Here is an 18,653-nt window from a genome sequence, read left to right as displayed (position 1 = left end):
CTCCTCATAGATGCCAGGCCTCATCAGTTTGTTTCCGCCTGACATGGCAGAAATGCCTAAGTCATTCGTAAAGTCAGGAAGCCACGGTGAAGCGAGGCAGTGTCATTTCTGCTCTGAGGCAACACTGTATGTATGTGTGCACCTGGACCAAACTCTCCCGCTGCTCAGTGCTCAGCATCCTAGGGGCCCGAGTCACCATCCTGGCTGATGGAGGTACTCTGAAGACAGGGTTGTGCCCCTCCCATTGGCTCTCAGACTACTGGAATAATGTGGAGGCAAGAAACTGACGCTTCCCCAGGCATCTCAGGCTGGGAGGGGGAAAGTCTGAAGCCCAGCAATAGCTAGCTCCTCACAGTTCTGATAACTTGTAAGACTCCCTTTCACAAGGGGCTGGGTGAGACAATGGGGGGCCAGTGGGGGTCAGGACCACACCGTGGCAAGGGCTCCTAATTGTCTATACCTCTTGCCTTCTGTTTAAAACTCGGTCTCCTGTCAGGACCTCAAGATTGGACTTGGAAGTTGGAGGCTGCTATTCCTTTATTTCTCATCCCAATGTGACTGCAGTGAAGATAAAATTTTTACAATTACTTGTTTCTTTAGTTGACCTATTGAGAAGGGACAGCTAAGCCTAGCTCCTTAGAGCTCCCAGGGCCCAGGCACTAACTCTAGCAACTCCAGCAACAACCCACCCAGTTGGACTTCAGTTTTCTGGAAAAATTCCTTCTGTGTGCTTTGGCTAATACTGTGTCCTCTATCTAGAGTGTTCTGTCTCTGAGCAGAAAATACTGTGAACCATTCAAGGTCCCCTACGACAATGAACTATTTTCTGCAATACAGATGCGAAGTGACTATAAAAGCTGAACAAACAATAGTGTGATAATCTTCACTGTCAACTAGATGAGATTTAATGTCACCATGGAAATAGCCCTCTGGGCACATCTGGGAGGGGTTTTCTAGATGAGGTGAATAGGTAAAGGTCTACCCCAAATGTTGGCACTACCATTCTGCGGGCTAGGATCCTGGACTGAATGAGAAAGAGGAAGCCAACTGAGTGCCAGCATCCCTCTCTCTGTGCCCATCTAGATGCTTTGTGAGCAGCTGCCTCTTCTTCCTGCCCCCATGACTTCCTCAGCGTGATGGAGGATACCTTCAAACTGAGGCACAATAAACCCTTCCTTCTTTAGGTTGCTCCTGTCAGGAAATCCATCATAGCAACAAGACATGTAACTAATAATAAGAAAGACTTCCCAGGATTAGAATCTTTGTCATCCCTGTTCCCTGTAGACACTGGAAAGGTTAAGGAGCCCCACTGCCTCCCATTTTCTTTGTCAGGTCTGTGATGATTGGCAGGTTCCTGTGATCTGAAGTTGAGTTTTCAGTCTTTGCATCCAATACTTTGTTATCTTTACAGCTTCCTTAAGCATAAAGACTGTACATTCTCGAAACTTCCTACTATGTATTTAATGTATGTATTTATACTAAGTATTTCTTAGTCTATTATTAGAAGTGTCAATGAGAAAGGGAATCCTCTGCTGACCGAGCTAATGCATATTCACAGACTAGCTCCTGTACTGTGTTCCCTACAAGAAGCTCAGCTGTCCCCAAGGGAGATGACGAGCCTACCGTCACATCGCGGGAAAGGGTAGTTCCAGTTTCTGTCAGTGCCATGCTGGCAGGTGAGCACAGGGTGGCCCAGCAAGATGTAGCCTGGGTAGCACTCGAAGGAGATCGACTGGCCCACACTGTAATCTGAGTTGATCATGAATCCATTCTGGAACGCAGGTGGGTCCGGGCAGTTCTGTAACTCATAAGCTGAAATGACAAACAGGCAACATCAAGTTCCCAGCACCTGTCGGGCACCAAAGGACTATAGAGGAGGAAGCCAAGGGCAGCTGGATCCTGAGGATATAAATATCTAAAAACTGTGTTTCTTCCAAGTTTCAGGTACCATCCTGAGTGAGTCAAGAGATAATAGGTAGAGAATTATAACCACATGCACTTAGTAAGCACCTAGTGGATGCATCCATAGAATCACAGCACACACACACACAAAGAAATCTGACAGGGTTTACTACCTTGACAAGAAGTGGCAGGCATAAACCAAGCTAGAAAGCCAGAGAAGCAATGATAAAAAGGCCGGTCCGGAATACTGAGTGAACAAGGATGTGGTGCTTCTCTTTGAATATAAGGGAGATAACCCATCATTCTCTGTGTTACCAGATGCTCACTACGCTCTGCTTTGTTTAACTTCATCATTTGGTACAAATAATATACAAAGTCCCCCTTCATTTTATTTTATGTTTCTAAAATATAGAACTGTAGAATCACGAAGCTAGCAATTACTCTTTGCACAATTGCTATAATAACTATTTGTTGCGCTTTATCATTAAAATAATCACGCTCTACCCGGTGTGGTGGTTTATGTCTTTAGGAGAGGCATGGAGAAGAGAAGCGATTGGAGCTTCGTGAGCTTGAGTCTAGCCAGGACTCCACAGTGAGATCCTGTCTTAGATAGTTAAATATTTCCCAGTAAAGATTCTAGCGAGGATGACAGCGTGTGTTGCTCCCGTGCTGTTGTTGCAAGTTCACCCACGAATCAGTAATGTGAGCTGGTCCATCCATACATCTGGTGTAACTCCAACTACTGGAATCTCAGAGCCCCACAGACAGCTCCTACCAATGCTGCTGTCTTTCCGTCTCTGGAGCCACCAATGCATATAAGAATATCCTGATTCCCTTTCCAAAGCCACATGGACATACTGCAGAAGCAGCTGTTGAAAGGGGTGTTTGGTGTCCCTGTGATAAAGCTCACAGGCTCCTGTCTTGAACGCAGGTGGAATATTTGGGAGGCGGGGCCTAGCTAGAAGACTGGCCACTGGTGCATGACTGTGATGACTGTACCCACCTAGGACCTTCTTCACACATTGCTTCCTATCCACCACGATGTACAGAACTATCCAGCCGTCTGTCCCCATTCTCACCAACATAACGTTCTGTCCAAGCACACAGGACCCCAGAAACAGGGATTGAACCCTTCACAACTGTGAGCCAGATCAACCCTGTCTCCTGCGATCCTTACTTCTGAAAATCCAGCACAGTGATGGAAAGGTAATTACCATAGAGGCCAGGTGATATCCTCAGACATCGCTGGAAAGGGTAGGATAGAACACTGAAAATCGTGGAAAAGACACGAGGGGCTCACAGACATGTGAGGTGGAAACTAATGTGCATGTAAGTCAGCTGTCTATTCCATCACTGGAGGTAAGGGTGCAGCTCAACATCCATAAATAAATACTGAAAAGTACTCTGGGTTGTGACGCCTACCTGGTGCAGCAAATACAAAGACCTTCTGCCTTTGTGTTAACTCCTTGAAATCAAGAGGCCATAGGAGAAATGGCTTACAGCAGACTGGGGGAAAATGAATCAGCACACCACAAGGACACATATCAAATGAAGCCACAGTGTTAGACCTAAGGGGCAGGTCTGAGTACCTCCTGGATTCTGATCCTTGCTCAGGGTCTTGGCATTTCTCTGGAGGTGCTGTGGGAAGATGCCCAGTGGGTACACCCAACAGAGACTGTATTCTGAAGGAGCTGTACACTTTTTGTCTCCAAGAACATTTGCCAATCTGCAAGCACTACAAATGTCATTGTTATCAATAGTTTGTATTTATTTGGGGAAGTACTACCATGGTAGACTTTCTCTTTGGGACGACAGTGTGCAGTAGTCATGGGTCATTGGCTTTCTCATTTAAGGCAGCATAATTGGCCTTGGCTCTTCAGGAGAGCGATCTGCATTGTGCCACGGGAAGACTGTGTTCAGAACTTACTCTAGCAGCACTATTTGCAGAAATCTCTGTCCTGAGGATAATTTCAAAGGAGAAAAAACTAAATGTTTAAGTATGTCAATTTCAGCATCATTTCCATTAAGGTCATCCATAGACACATAATAGCTGACACAGGCAATGATCTCATAAATGTTGAACACACACGGCGTTCACAAGTCAGAGTGTGTCTAGTTTATGATGGAGTGGAAACCACAGTTTCAATTCTTAAATGTCTCTTTTCCTGAGCTAGTGATGAGTAGTAAAATCCTCTCCTGTGACTGCAGGCAGTGACAGGAAGCCTGGCATTCCAACCAGCTCTGTGGTTGCTAGGAGAAACCGCCCACATGCTACAGAATGTTGTGATGCTAATCTGAAAGGCTCCACGGACCTGTGCATTAGATACATCCTTAGCTTACAAATACTGTCAACTTGTCATGGTTTCCAATATGAAACCCAGCTGATGGCCTATCGGGAGAAGTTGTGGAAATGTCAGGAAGGGCTAACTGACTGGAGAGAGTCGGCATTTCGGGGGGACTCTCAAGTGTTACGCCAGCTCCCCAGACTGCTTCTCTATCTGCTTCCTGCCTTTTTTTTTCCAAATTTATTTTTAATTATGTGTATTTGTGGGATGAGTGTGTAACATGTTTGTGGGTGTCCATGGAGGCTAGAGATTTTGAATCCCCTGGAGCTATAGTTAGGATAGGTGGCTCAGCTTCCTGAAATGGGTGCTTCAAATTGAACTCGGGTATTTTGGAAGAAACATAAACGCTCTCACATTGCCTAGCCATCTCTCCAGGTTCTTCTGACACACATTCCAGTTCTGATGTCCTGCCCAAGTGCATGGGACCAAGTGACATGGACTGAACCTCTGCTTCTCTGAACTCTCAGTTTTATCTGTTAGATTACAAACAAATGTCACCACAGTGAGCCAAGGTGCACCTGTACTACCAGAACATATTTCAATGTGTCCTCCCTCTCATCTTCAGCATCAGATGCTGCACAGATAGCAACAGGACTCCATCATCCGACCTGACTGTGGGTGGCAATTTAAAAACACTAAAGCTGAGCCATCACCCTCCCGAGGCTTTGGTAATTATTAAATATGCAATCATGCCGTGTCTCTAAGGAAGAAGCAACCTCAGTGATTGACAGTGGGAAATCAAGAACTAGAAGACATTCTAGAACCACAAAATCCCCAATAGAACCCTTGGCCTCGGGTCCCACAGGAACTAGAGATGAGAAAGGGCTCCATGCAGACATTGTTCCCAGAGGAAGGTAGGGAACAAGTGGTCTAGACAAGTTCAGTTTCAGGAGCCAATGTCCTGCTCTGCTCAGGGAAGCAGATATGAAGAAAGCAAGCCCCGATCTGAATGACACACATTGCATGTTTTCTCACTTAGGCAGAACCTAGATTTAAATATAAATATTATATCAGAAAAACCTCCTGGCCAAGAGACTAGACCCTCTGGCATGGTGGAGATCTAACATTCCAGTTGAGTGGGTTAATTACTCTGGCTAAGGACCACCCCTGGGGGGATCAAGCTACCTTGGGCCATGCTAAAGAGATGGCAGAATAAAAATTCCTTTAACAGTGCTGTACTTTTCATTCTTAGCCCTAGCCCTAGCCCGGGTGTAGAAGCTCAGGGCCCACAGGCATATAGAGCTTTAAGTCTGCATGCTTTCCTGAGTTATTGAGGAAAACGTAACTGTCCTTCTTTCCTTTCCCTCTTCTCCAAGTGTGTTTTCTTTCACACTTTTGCCCAACATTTTGGGGTTCCTTACTCTACTGTATAGCTTCCTCCCTTCCACGGGGCTGTTGTCCACCAAGAGTGTGACCTCTACACTGACTTAAAAGGTATAACCCCATCCCCACCCCACTCCCTCCACTGCCTCTGCCAGACAGTGGGTGAGATTTACAGATTGCTCACCCTGAGATTTTTTTCTTTTAAACTCGATAAAATGGACCTAAGGCTTCTGTTTGTTCCATTGTAAACACTTTTACTAATGAAATGAGAAACCCCAGAAGGAGAGCCTGATCCACAAGCGCCCCAATATCCCTTACTTGACTGCGTCCCTCCGGAGACAGCTCTGCAAACCACACACCACAGGCTACCTCTGCCTCTCAAGGGCCTCCACATGCTGGAGGCTGTGGATGTAGCCTTTTCCTGAGAACCAGCGTTCTGTATCCCACTGGGGCTGCCTGCCATTCACCCCGACACCTAGCTTGTGCCTCAAATGATGCTGTAGGTGCATGTTCTCCAAAAAAGGAAAATTCTATGCTGTGCTCAACTATGGACAGAGATCCTTTTTCAATACACCTTTCTTTTTCTTTTTAGAATGAAATCACCTGCCCTAACTCTACTTTACTTTGGTTGCAATGAAAACGATGGAAAAAAATCACACCTTTCAATGCAGTCTATAAGACTGCTGGTTACACACCCAAGGGAAAAAGCAAAATGAAAGCTGATTGCCCATTCTCAGGAAACTACCTGCACGCTAACCTAGACTTCATTGGGAGAGTCATTCAGGGTTTAGTGGTGCCTTGGAGGCTTGACACACAAGTACCACTCACAGTGGAACAAAATAAACAAGGCCATGGTTAACAGATATCCCTAGTGAACACACACACATACACACTCTCACACATGCACGCACGCACACACGCATGCATGCATATTGCTGTAAAGCCTGCTGGATAATTTAAAAACTCTAATTGGGTTTTCTTTATGGATGGATAAAGCTGGGCTGAAGGCAGCAGCCATTTCTACCCACATAATCAGCCTCTGTGACAGGCTTGAATTGGGGAATTAAAGTGGCCTTTCAGCTCGAAACTCACGATTCCCTGCTAACAGCCGCTGGCTATTATAGTAGTTGTAAAAAGAGGTTTTTCTTTTCCTAATAGCACCTAAGCTACAGATGGTGGCCCACACAATTTCTCAGTCAAGCACACACGTAAGTGTGCAAGTTATCCAAGTTGGCTGTTCTTGAAGACTGGATGGCTTACACCCTCCCTCTGTTACCATCGTGGATCTCAGGACTCCTTGCTGTGTGAACTATCCCACTGGTTGTGTGACTTCTAGAACTAATGTCTACTGACAAAATCAATCAAATTACTACACGGTTACAACCCAGTCCAGGGCCGTGGACTGCCTGAGACCTCAGCTGGGGCATCTTTTACCAAACTGTTTCTCATAGCCTGGATCATGATGGTGTCTCATGTTTTGATTCAGCAAAGGATGAGTGAACCACTTTCACGCCATAATTACATGGACCCAAAGGACCCTTACTCTAGAAGCAACAAAAAGGAGATAAAGGAAGGAGAAAGACTTGGTCCCTTTTCCTTCAGAAAAGCCACAGGGAGGAAAGTGGTGGGCCTTGAACACTGGGTCCTCCTCTCTAAGAGTCTTCTCTAGAGCGAAGGGAATTTCTACTTAGTGGGAACTTCTTCCAGCAGGATAAAAGATGCCCCATAGAAGAAGGAAGGACCCAACCACTGGTTGCCCATGGTTGGAAGCATTTTTATTCAAAGCCAATCCAGTCAAGAGCCTCCCACTGAGAGCAGGACTCACCAGGCATTTAGGGGAAAGGGAACAAGGTAAGTCCCTGTTCAGGTTTTCCCAGGGAACTCCAAGGTGTTCACAAGGACTCAGTGGATAGAAAAGGACTGAATTTCAGAAATACATCAATTTCACTTGTAAACAGTGGCTGAGCCATAGGGACAATTGGTGTGTTGGTATATCCGAATAAACTCTTCAATCCACATTGTACAGAGAGGCTGTTTAATTGGTTGCTAAAAATATACCTCCATACACAAAGTTAATGCACACAGAAAACTCAAAGTTTTCTCATTGCAATCATAGACAAGCAGATTTTCCGTATCTCATGGTCTTTAAAAATATGCTTATTTAACATATATAAAAGAAAAAAGAAGGAAAAGGACATCGGAAGCATTTTTACTTCTGATGGTCAAATTACACAAAGCCATCTATAAGATTTTCATAATTGTACAGTTATTATTACAAGGAGGCATTGTAATGTAAGGGAGAGAGACAGAGAGACAGAGAGAGAGACAGAGACACACACACACACACACAGAGAGAGAGAGAGAGAGAGAGAAAGAGAGAGAGAGAGAGAGAGAGAGAGAGAGGGGCTCAATACCTCTGAAAGCCATCTCAACAGGAAAAGGAAGTTAATCAACAAGACAACATTTCACAAGTATTTTCACAAGCCAAGCACCAGTGCTCATCAACACCACGACGACACGGTTCTGCAGCACCGAGGCTCACCCTCTGTGTGAAGCTGCATGACAGATACTACGCACATCCAGCTCCAGTCTCAGTGTTTTACAAGCTCTTCCTGTGACAGCCAATGGAAACAGCAGAGCTGTTCCCATGCTGTTCCACTTTCGGGTTGTTACCTACGTCAATGATAAAAAGCCACATTCTCTCATCCTTCCCATCGCTCCATGGAGAAACGGGACACAAACATCTCGTGTTACTCAGCAAAGTCTTTTCTCTAAGCCATTTAGCTTCAAGACAGCTCTAAGCAGCAGGAACATTTTTTGACCTTTAAGCAGTCAAGAATCTATGACAGAGCTAAGGAATACCATATACAGAGCAGACGCTACTGTGAATGACAACGCTTGTCCTTATGATGTATGCATCTTCTTATGAGTTATTGATTGCACCCAATGCTTATAAATCTTGTGTAGAAACTAGGGATGCCTCTGTGTCTAACAAATCAATGTCAGCGTCTGTTTGACAGTTTCTACACAATGACAAACACTGGTAAACCATCGCATCACCATCCCTGTTAAATATGACAGTCTATGAGAAATGAGCGTGTCTCAAGTTCATGTTGTCATTCTTCATTGTACCGCTGATTTTCCTGCTTTCTCGTTATAAAAAATGAATTATAATAAATTATGCTTTTTAGTGACATCTTCAATGTGAAAATTTAAAAGCCAAGTGTCAAGTGGATAAAATGTTTGCTCAGCCAACTAGGTGCCTGAATGGTGGTCCTTCAAGAGTGTTTGCAGGTCCAGATTCCAGAGACCACGCAGGTGATACCACTGAGTACAGGTTCTGGAGTCAGTGCCTGCCTACTGGCCTGCCTCTGCTAAAAAGTAGAGAGCTGTCACTGAACCCCAGTATCTTATCCAGGGAGATATTTCCAAATTTTAATACGCAAGAAGAAGGGAAAGCCGACCCATGGGTACCTCTTGAACTGCTGACATCTAGCTGTAGATATCGACATTGGCAATGACTAAATCATAACCCATAACAACATGTGACCCCTTGTCTAGGTGGTTCCTGTGTAGGCTTCACCTGGGTTAACTTGGTTACAAGTCCTGAATCTTGGATTAAGATACTTATTAGAGACCTGGGAGTGACCAAAAATAATCAAGCCAACAGTAAGATTCTTACTTACTAGGAAAGCAATACTAGGTTCGGACTCTGTATTTGAGGTCTCACAGTTTCAAGGAAACTGGAATGTTGGATACACAATCAAGGGACTCAAGAAGAGAGATACCTCAAAAGTGCTGCATCCGCTGAAGTTGACCAATGGTTTGAGACACATCTATGTAACCATTTCCTTATTGGCTCAGATATTAAAATCATGCTGATTGACACTAGCTTAAAAGACTCCATACTGATGCTGTCCAAACTAAAGGGCCCATCGGGTCAGGAAGGGAGCCGTTCATCTGTAGTACTGTGACCCTGACCTTTAGGACGGACAGCTGCTGTGTTTTCAGAAGGCCTCTTTCCAGCAGCGCAGAGCTGCAGACGAGGTCAACTTTTAATCTGCACCTTATAGAAGACCTTCAAATGTGAGCTTAAATTCTCCTCAATGATTCTCTTCTGATGGACGTTCCCACATCTCTTTTGTTTTGTAATTTGTGGGAGGAAACTCATGGCAAAAAGTTACGTTCTGTGTAAGTTCTGATGATCAAATCACTTTTTAGAATCCAACAAATAAGGAGCAATCATAAGATCTGTTTTTAAAAAGGGTCTAGACCCTTTCTGAAGATGGAGGAGGAGTGGTTGAGGAGGGGGGTTGATGGGAAAGGGGACAGGACAGAAGGAGAGGAGGGAGGAGAAACACATTGGTATGTAAAATAAATTATATATATGACTGGGCATGGTGGGACACATCTTTAATCCCATCACTTCGAAGTCATAGGCAGGTAAATCTCTCCAAGTTCAAAGCCAGCTTGGTTTATATACTGAGTCCCTGCCTCAAAGTGGGAGAGTCACTGACATAACAAAATTGTTCATTATGTAAAGTCACTCGATGCTGCTGCAGCTTGTGACATGAACTCTAGATCTGAAACATACACAGGGGAACGAGCAAAACAGCTCCTGCAGCCGTCCTTATCCTCCATGTATGTATGCTAGCCATGGGCCTCTCTTGCAATAAATAAAAAAAAAAAAGTGCATTTTAAAGGCTGCTGGTCCCCTAGAACTGAACTTTCAGATAGTCTTGAGCTGCAAAGAGGGCACTTGGAACTGAAACTTGGTTCTTTGCAAGAGCAGCCAGTGCTCTTAACCATGGACTCACTCACCCAATTCTTGCCTGAGATTCCAGAAGTGTTTAAGTCTAAGTCTTTGGCTCTGCTCTGGGAAGAGGTCAGGGATGCTAGAAAGGAGGTCTGGGTTTGCATCTTCTACATGATCACCCTTCCCACGGGGCGACCTGCCAGAGTATGACAGAGAAATGCAGTCTAGACACTAATGGCTTTCGGTGAACCACATTAGAACTGGATTCTGGTCACAAGATTGAAATCTCCTTCTGGCTCTGGGTGGAGACGCTACGTTCTGATCCGCTCCCCAGATTAAAACATTACTTTCCACTGTTTTCCTCATAGCCATGAAACCAAACTAAGAGTTAATCAAGCTGGGTCTCTCAGTCACGGGCGAAGAGACCTCCCTTCAGGACGGCTGGTTCTTGTAAAACCAGGCCAACAAGATGGGGGGAATAATTATCCCTTTAATGAGAAAATGAACCAATTCTTCCCAGTATCCCCCTTTTCAGCGATGTTGCTGATGGACCCACTTGTATCTTTTATGCAAAGCTTGCCTGCTTATCTGAGTTACTTAAAATATGAACCGTTTCTTTTTAAATTTTCTTCTCTTTCCAAAGCCTAGGTCTGCTTGCACACGTGCTCACTCTTTCTCTGGGGCTCCTCCCATTCCAACACGTGGCTGATTTTAAGGAACACAGCTTTCTCTCTCTTCTGTTTCCTGGCAGCTGACAATACTTACAGTTTACCTACTCTGCTGTTTCTATTTTAAACCCCAAGGAAATTATCATTGAGCTTCCTTTAGATTCCCTTTTCTAATTATCAATGAGAAGAAGAATCCAAACAGGGAATCCCAACTTCCCCTATAAACTGCTACTTTTAAAACCAAAATCCAGAAAGAAACCCACTATGAAACGAAACATTGCCAAGACGGGACACACAGCATCCATGCCAGGAGACCCTGCACTGGTGCGGGTTGGAGAGACAGAGCAGTTTGCATTATTTGCAATGGGTAGGATCTGAAGTAGATTTCCTTTAACAAGCAGTAAGGTACACAGGACCCAACATAAAGAAGAGACCTCCATAGTGCCTGAACCTCTCTAAAGAGCTCAGAGAGCAGAATGCATGTCCTTTAGCACTGGGGAGGGAACACTAACATAATAAAAAATTCATGTGCTATACTGACTGGGGACCAGCACCAGCCAGATACCAGGCTATCCTGGAGCTTGGAGTAGATATTCAGTGGCCACCACTCTTCTGTACTGTTCTTTCTGGTAGATTGTTTATTAAACATATGCACAGGCAATTGATTCTGAACTTTGAGAGGACCCAGAATATCTATTGCTTTAGCCTAGTTATTACTCAGTAATAAAACCACCCTAAATCTAAGAGACTTAAAGTGAGATACTTCCCCATTTTATGTAAATTCTTAATCCTGTAGTTGCTGAGGGACCCAGTCTCATCCAACAGCCATGGCAACAAACTAAGATTAGACTCTTGAAATTTCCATCCCAAATGATCTTAGACTATCAGCAAAGCTAGTCATGCCTCCACACTTGGTCACCCTGGAGCAGCAGACCTGAGGCCTGATCTGGGCAGCACCAATGATCTCTACACAGAGAGACTTAGGTAAAACCCATCTCACTCTAAAGATGGTCACCATAATCGGGTGACAGACATATCTCTGTGTGGTGCACATGATCTGAGGTCTACATAAGTCCCCAAAGGAGAGGGAAAAGGATACCTCTCTTTGTTTCCACGTGTCTGCCTGTGTGCCATCACATCTGCCTGTGCGTCATCACGTCTGGCTGTGTGCCACCACGTCTGCCTGTGTGCCACCATGCTTTGTGCCACGGCGATAATGGACTAAATCTCTGAAACTATGAGTCACCCCAATTAAATGCTGTCTTTTATAAGAGTTGCCTTTGTCATGGTGTCTTTTTTGCAGCAATTGAACAGTGACTAAGACACTGACGTAACAAGGTTCAAACAGGGTAGAGAGGATAACGTTGAACTAAGATAACACACAAGTGTCTGTGGTTGCCTGTCTTACCTCTGATATCAGCTGACTCTTCTGGTCCGATTCATGTCCTAAAATGACAAAGGCTATAAGGGACAAGGGACAGAAGAGAGGGTTCTGTGACTGGAGGAGTATGACAAAGGCAAGGAAGAGACAGGAAAGGAGATTATGCTGATGGCAGGGTGTGAATGAGGTCTGTACCTGGCTGTGCTTCTCCTCTGTGTTCTTAGTCCCATGTTCCAGGACTGTCAGCATCCCTCAAATCAGAGACCCACATGCTCTGGGAATCAATTTGGCTGCACAAGGCTTTAACCAATCAGGGAGATTTAGGATTAAATGCAGTACTAAGTGAAGCATTAAAAGAAGCATCTATAGAGTCGTATGTTTTGTTGCTTACCTTGGTAACTGAGTTTAAATCCTTGCCGGTTCTGTGAGTGGTCACTATAGAAACGGATGAGGGTTTCATGTGTGGTGCTCAGCAGCGATGCAGGCAGGTCAGGGCCGCTGAACTGGCCCATCATCGGACTGCTGGGGTAAGGGCCATTCTGGATCTCCAGGTAGTCATGGTTGGCTTCAGTTGAGAAATTCAGAAACTGGATGTGTGCACCTATGAGAGAACATGAAATCTTCAGAAAGTCCATGATAATGTATCCAAGATCATGGCTGATTAAGGGGATAATCACTTCATTTCTATAAAAAAGAAGAGGCATGGTGGAAGAAACACTGTATCTTTGAAGACGTCCCTTGGCTTAGCCTAACTCTGTGTGATCTTTGTTTGCAGAATTCATATCCACATGTCAGATTCTGTGAAGTATGAGTACTGCCGGCACCATATCCCAGAGAGGCACAGACATCATTCTTAGAATGGAAATTGAAGGACTTGTCATTGCAGCAATGATTATAACCCAAACATAGGCTGGAATCATATATGACATCATTTACATGTTAATCACGATTTTATCAAAGAAGTCAACACTAAATTAAAAGCACAAAACAAACTTTAAAACATATTCTAGGGTCTTCAAGATGAACCATTGGTTAATAGTACTTGTTTCTAAGCTTGATGACATATATTCAATTTCTGAGATCCACATGGAAGGAAAGAACTAACTCCTATAAAGTGTCCTCTGACCTCCACACATATGAAATGGCATGGGAGCACACACGTGTACATAGGTACACAAACACAAAAAAAATGAATGTACTGAGCTTTTTGGAGGTTCATTCTTATAACTGGGTTATTATACTATTGCGTAAAAGATTTTGTGGATAAGCAGGGATTATGTTTAACACGTGAAACAAGTTAGAGGCTCCCAAGAAACCCAGACTGATAATGGTCAATGTGAATCTCAATATCAAGGTCAAGTTCAAAATATAACAGATTGGCTCAGCTCAGTATATCAGGATATTGTCCTCATTGATTATTGTGGATAAGTTATGGCCGATAATGTAGAAGAAAGCCCTAATCAAGACAGTTTAGAGTCTTTTTCTGTGGTACATGGCCTTTGGATGTTTGAATGCTGGCTCTAAACTGGTTTAATGTGTTTGAAAATTTAAAACAGAACCCCAAATGACATTAGTGTTTGAATAAATCCATGACTGAATTTGGCAAAGGAATCTATGTTGTTGATATTAATAATACAATAACAATTACTTTCTCATCGTTTTGTTCCCATTCCCCTAATGCGGTTCTAGAGAGCAAACTCAGGGTCTCCTACATGCTAGACCAGTGTCTTTCACTGAGTTACAACCCATTCTCTCTTTATTTTGGTGGTAAGGAATGATTTTTTTATTGAGTACATTATGTCCTATGTTAAAAAAATTAAATCCAGTGCTTACACGAGCTATCCTTACTCAGAGTAGATATAGGAAAAAATGGCATACATACAAGGAAGGAGGTAATAAAAAGTCAGGTGAGTGAAAAACTACAAAGAAGAGCTAAGGAAGGAGCTGTAGGGAAGAAATAACTAAATGGTTCTATAAATTTAAAGTCTTACAAGGAAAATTGGCAGGAGGGACACACATCAAACTATTGTCCTTCTAATTGGCTTAGCATAAGGCCATATACGCTGTGAGAATCCCCTTTGCCAACTTCCTTCTCAGAACCACTACGTGGAGTAACACTGCCATTATAATTTAACAGGTGAACCACTGAGGTTCCACAGTGTCAGGTGCTATGACCACTGTCACACCAGGAAGGTCTCAGTGAGGTTTGCATTCAGCTCAGACTGGTGCAGTCTTTGCTTCCTGTGGTGTGACGTAAGCTAGACCACAGCTCATCACCTCATGAGTCAAGGGCATCTGCTACTTCTTGGAGGAAATGAGTTTCTATCAAATTTGTTAAAACTGGTTCAAAGGAGGAAGAATGAGAGAAAGTAGCAGACATGAAACTTTAGAAAGAGGCTAGAGGGACGAAAGTTAGAAGAGAAAGAAGTATCTTCAACTAGTAAGCCAAAATTTGAAAATTTCCAAGCAAGTGTTGGCTTCGTTTTACATCATCTTGGCGGACACACAACTCTCTCACTAGGAGGCAGGTAAGGAATGCCCTGTCTTTTGTTCTGGCATACAACAATTCAGAAGAAATTCAAAGGCAATAGCCACACCAAGTGCCAACCACATGGAAGACGGCCAACATCTAAACCGTAGAGGGTAGAGAAAGGGAGGTTTTCTTATTGCCATGGAATTAAACTTGAAAAGGAAGTAGAATCATGACAATTATGATATTGTGAGCAAAATTACCATTTTAAGAGGGATAAAGTATCCAGACACACATCACATCACCTAATACCTATCAGCAAACGAAACAGAGCTTGGCTCTAATCTGCCTTAAAGTGGATCGCATTGCTATCTAATTTCTAACAAACCTCTTCCAGTTTGACATTACAGAGCCCAACTGAAGGGATTAGAACAAACACAGCCTAGATATCCTTTTATTATCTCCCAGAATATTCTAAAACTCTATGAATATAACAAGAAAGGCAATCGAAGACCAGCCCTGCTGAAATTTACACAGCACACTTTCATCTGGTTGCAGTGATGCTTTGAAGATCAAGTGCCAATGTGGAGTCCACTGCATAAAGGATTTGCCTTCCAACCCTGACCAAACTTTAATGTGGTCCTGACTTTGGAGCAAAGCCCTCATTTTCAGCCGATGGAATTTATTAGTATTAACTTATCTGCTATGTGGATAGCAAACCACCTAAAAGACCATTTATACTTGCCTCATGGTAATAGATGGTCCAAGCATTTTGTAATTTAGAATATTATTTTGTGAAATTATCACACAGTGGTTTATAAAGAAAAGAATCATGATAAAAAAGAAAAAACAAAACAAAAAACCCAATAGAATAGCTAGATGACATTTCTCTTTTTATTAATTAATTTTTTAAATGATGTTTTCTCAGTTTACATATCTATCCCAGTCCCACTCCCTTCTCTCCTCCCACTCCCCCCACCTTCCTCCACCCCACCCCCATCCACTCCTCAGAGAGGGTAAGGCTTCCCATGGGGGATCAACAAAGTCTGACATATCACTTTGAGGTAGGACCAAAGCCCTCCCATCTATATTTAGACTGAGCAAGGTATCCCTCCAAAAAGAATGGGCTCCAAAAATCTATTTCAAGCAGTAGGGATAAATCTTGGTTCCACTGCCAGTGGTCACAAAGACTGCCCCAATCACACATCTGTCACCTACATTCAGAGGGCTTAGTTTGGTTCTATGCAGGTTTCCCAAGAGAAATAGGCAAGATCTCCTGAGAAAAGTGGGGGCATGGGGGCAGGGAGAAGGGAGGGCAGAAAAGGAGGGGGAGGAGAACACAAGGGAATGAGATGTTCCAGATGGGGGAAGGACAGAGAGGGAGAGAAAGGGAAGAGATATCTTGATTGTGGGAGCCATTATGGGGCTAGTGTGAAACCTGGCACCAGAGAAATTCCCAGGAATCAACAAGGATGACCCCAGCTAAGGTCCTAAGTAATAGTGAGAAGGTGCCTGAACTGGCCTTGCCCTGTAATCAGATGGATGACTATCTTAAATGTCATCATAGAACCTTCATCCAGCAACTGATGAAAGCAGATGCAGAGATCCACAGCTAAGCACTGGGCCGAGCTTCCAGGGGTAGGTGGAATTTGTTTCTTTGATCTACCATCAGTGCCCCATCTATAGAGTGACATCTTCCAAGGAAAAGTCACTCAACTCTTTCTCATGGGCTTTATTTTCCTCCCTATCTTCTGCCACATGACTTTTTTATGGTCTCTAAAATGTCCTGGGTCAAGACTCCATGGACTGGCACTCTTGGGTTGGTTTGATAAGCCCCCCCCCCACTACCATGTCCAGCTAACCAAATGTTAGCTGACAACATCTGTTACCATTTACCTGGCCAAGCGAAGCAGGGTCTTTTTTCCTCTGCAGGACCTCAGTCTTCTCTTATCGGCATGTTGGCCAGTTATGTCCTCTCTACAGTTTTCTCTGTATATACAGCTGTCATGGGCATAGCTCTTCAAGGGAAATGCTTTGAAAACTCCATGATCATCTAGAACAATCATTTTTCTATAACTTCTGGTCATTCCTCTCCTTGATTGTCTAAGACCATGATTTATATAGAACTTCTGGTCATTCTTCACTATATACTAAGTGTCTGGTATCTAGATGCCAAGTGACTACTACCTGGGATATCCCGAGCCCCTCCGTTGGTACACACTGGGCTTTCAAGGAAAGAGAGGAGCTGGCAGCCCAGATAAAGTGGCTACAGTGAGAACAAAGGCACAAGATCCACAAAGACTGACTAGTAAGAAAATGAGAGACTTTCACAAAGATCACGTGCTTCTGAAGTCAGGGCAAAAGAAGAGCTTAGTGTTCTTAACAAAATAACCTAAAAATTAATAGCTAAATACACGTTAAAATTTCACAAACCAATACTCAAAATATGCAATATATTCACAATATATGATTGTCGTACAATCATAATATGTAACCAAGAAGTTAAAAAGATGCTGGATTTCCAAGCTTATGTGTTATATTTCATTTAGTATGAGTCATAATGAGAAACCCCTAAAAATTTCCAGAGAGTCACCACACCTGAATATCAGAACTGGACAGGAACAGGCAGAGATGTGAAGGAAGAGACTGCTGACTTAGATCTGCCATGACAAGGCATCGTTGGGCTAATTAAATTTGCCTCAATGAGACCCCCATGGCCAAATGGATGTCTGAGAATAACCTCATGCTCTCAATGCTATTGTGTCAGGCTCTACTTAAATCTGTTATCTCCTGTCAATTAAAGACAGGGTTTAGTCAATGGATCACTACACATCAGTCCCTTGGGGAGACTCTGCCGGGTGGAACGATTCCTGGCTCACTCACCATAGCCAATGGGCAGCGATATTTTCCAGGTGCAGTCCAAGTTGTTGGGGTACGAGCCTGGGAACCCTGGGCTCAGGATCACTCCACTCATGCTGGTCAGTGTCCCTCCACAGGTGGCTGTCAAACAGAAGATAACAGGAGTCTCCTAGCGTTTTGTGTTCAGCAAGGATACCTAATCTAACACAGCTTATTGGACCACACCAGGAAAGAGAAAGCCCACAGGGTGCTGTCTAGGTTACTGGGGGCCCAGCTTCCCTCCTCTCTATGGGATACTTGGGAATAAAGATTCTTCTCCATGTGCCTTCTGGCACTACAGGCTCTTAGCAAAGGTCAGCTGGCTCAACAGTGCATTTCAAACAGGTGTCAGGTTGACTTTGGTTTTTCAGCTCTTGCTTGTGGTAGCATTGCTATCTAGCACTGATTGTTCACTTGGGCTCCTACTATGTGGAAACAAATGAGTAACATCCCTGAAGCCTCACAGCAGTCATAAAGACTGGTATTCACATGACCACCCTCCATGACAGATGGAACATGTCAATAGAATAAGAAATTGGCTTGAAGGTTTACAACAGGGAAAACCTCCCTCTTCTCCAGGATGCTCTAGCTCTGCCTGGTTCTAGGGTCCCAGCGTCCTCAGTAGCCCCGACCTCTGAGTCCCTTGCCTTGGAGAATGTAGCTCCCCACAACCACTCAATCTCAGACAGTTCCATGTCGCGAAGATAGAAAGTCCCTGTATTTTAATTATGCACACACTGTGCTACCGTGTCTGATGTCTGCCAGCCAAGAGCCACGGCTGATTTTATAACAATACGAACATCTGTTTACATTAGCCACAAGGCTGGTTCACCAGGAGCTCTAGGGGTTGACCATTTGTGATGGGCTAAAAAGACAATTCCATGTCTTTTCGACTAATGAGGCAAATGGT

General features: G+C 43.8%; 1 protein-coding gene across 2 annotated transcripts in view; it reads right to left on the bottom strand.

The window, feature by feature from the left end:
- The window catches only part of Csmd1 (CUB and Sushi multiple domains 1), a 1,398,492-nt gene that overhangs the window by 106,592 nt on the left and 1,273,247 nt on the right, over positions 1-18,653 (bottom strand). For both annotated transcript variants that reach the window (XM_057752269.1, XM_057752268.1), the window contains exons 40-42: positions 17,729-17,845; positions 12,767-12,976; positions 1,624-1,812 (exon numbers count right to left, since the gene is read on the bottom strand). In XM_057752269.1, coding sequence (XP_057608252.1) covers positions 1,624-1,812; positions 12,767-12,976; positions 17,729-17,845 — 516 coding nt within the window. The remainder of the gene's footprint in view (positions 1-1,623; positions 1,813-12,766; positions 12,977-17,728; positions 17,846-18,653) is intronic.

This window comes from Chionomys nivalis, chromosome 20 (genome assembly GCF_950005125.1).
Source record: "Chionomys nivalis chromosome 20, mChiNiv1.1, whole genome shotgun sequence".
Taxonomy (NCBI): Eukaryota; Metazoa; Chordata; class Mammalia; order Rodentia; family Cricetidae; genus Chionomys; species Chionomys nivalis.
The sequence above is the reverse complement of the archived record's forward strand: the minus strand, read 5'-3'. Positions and strand labels throughout refer to the sequence as shown.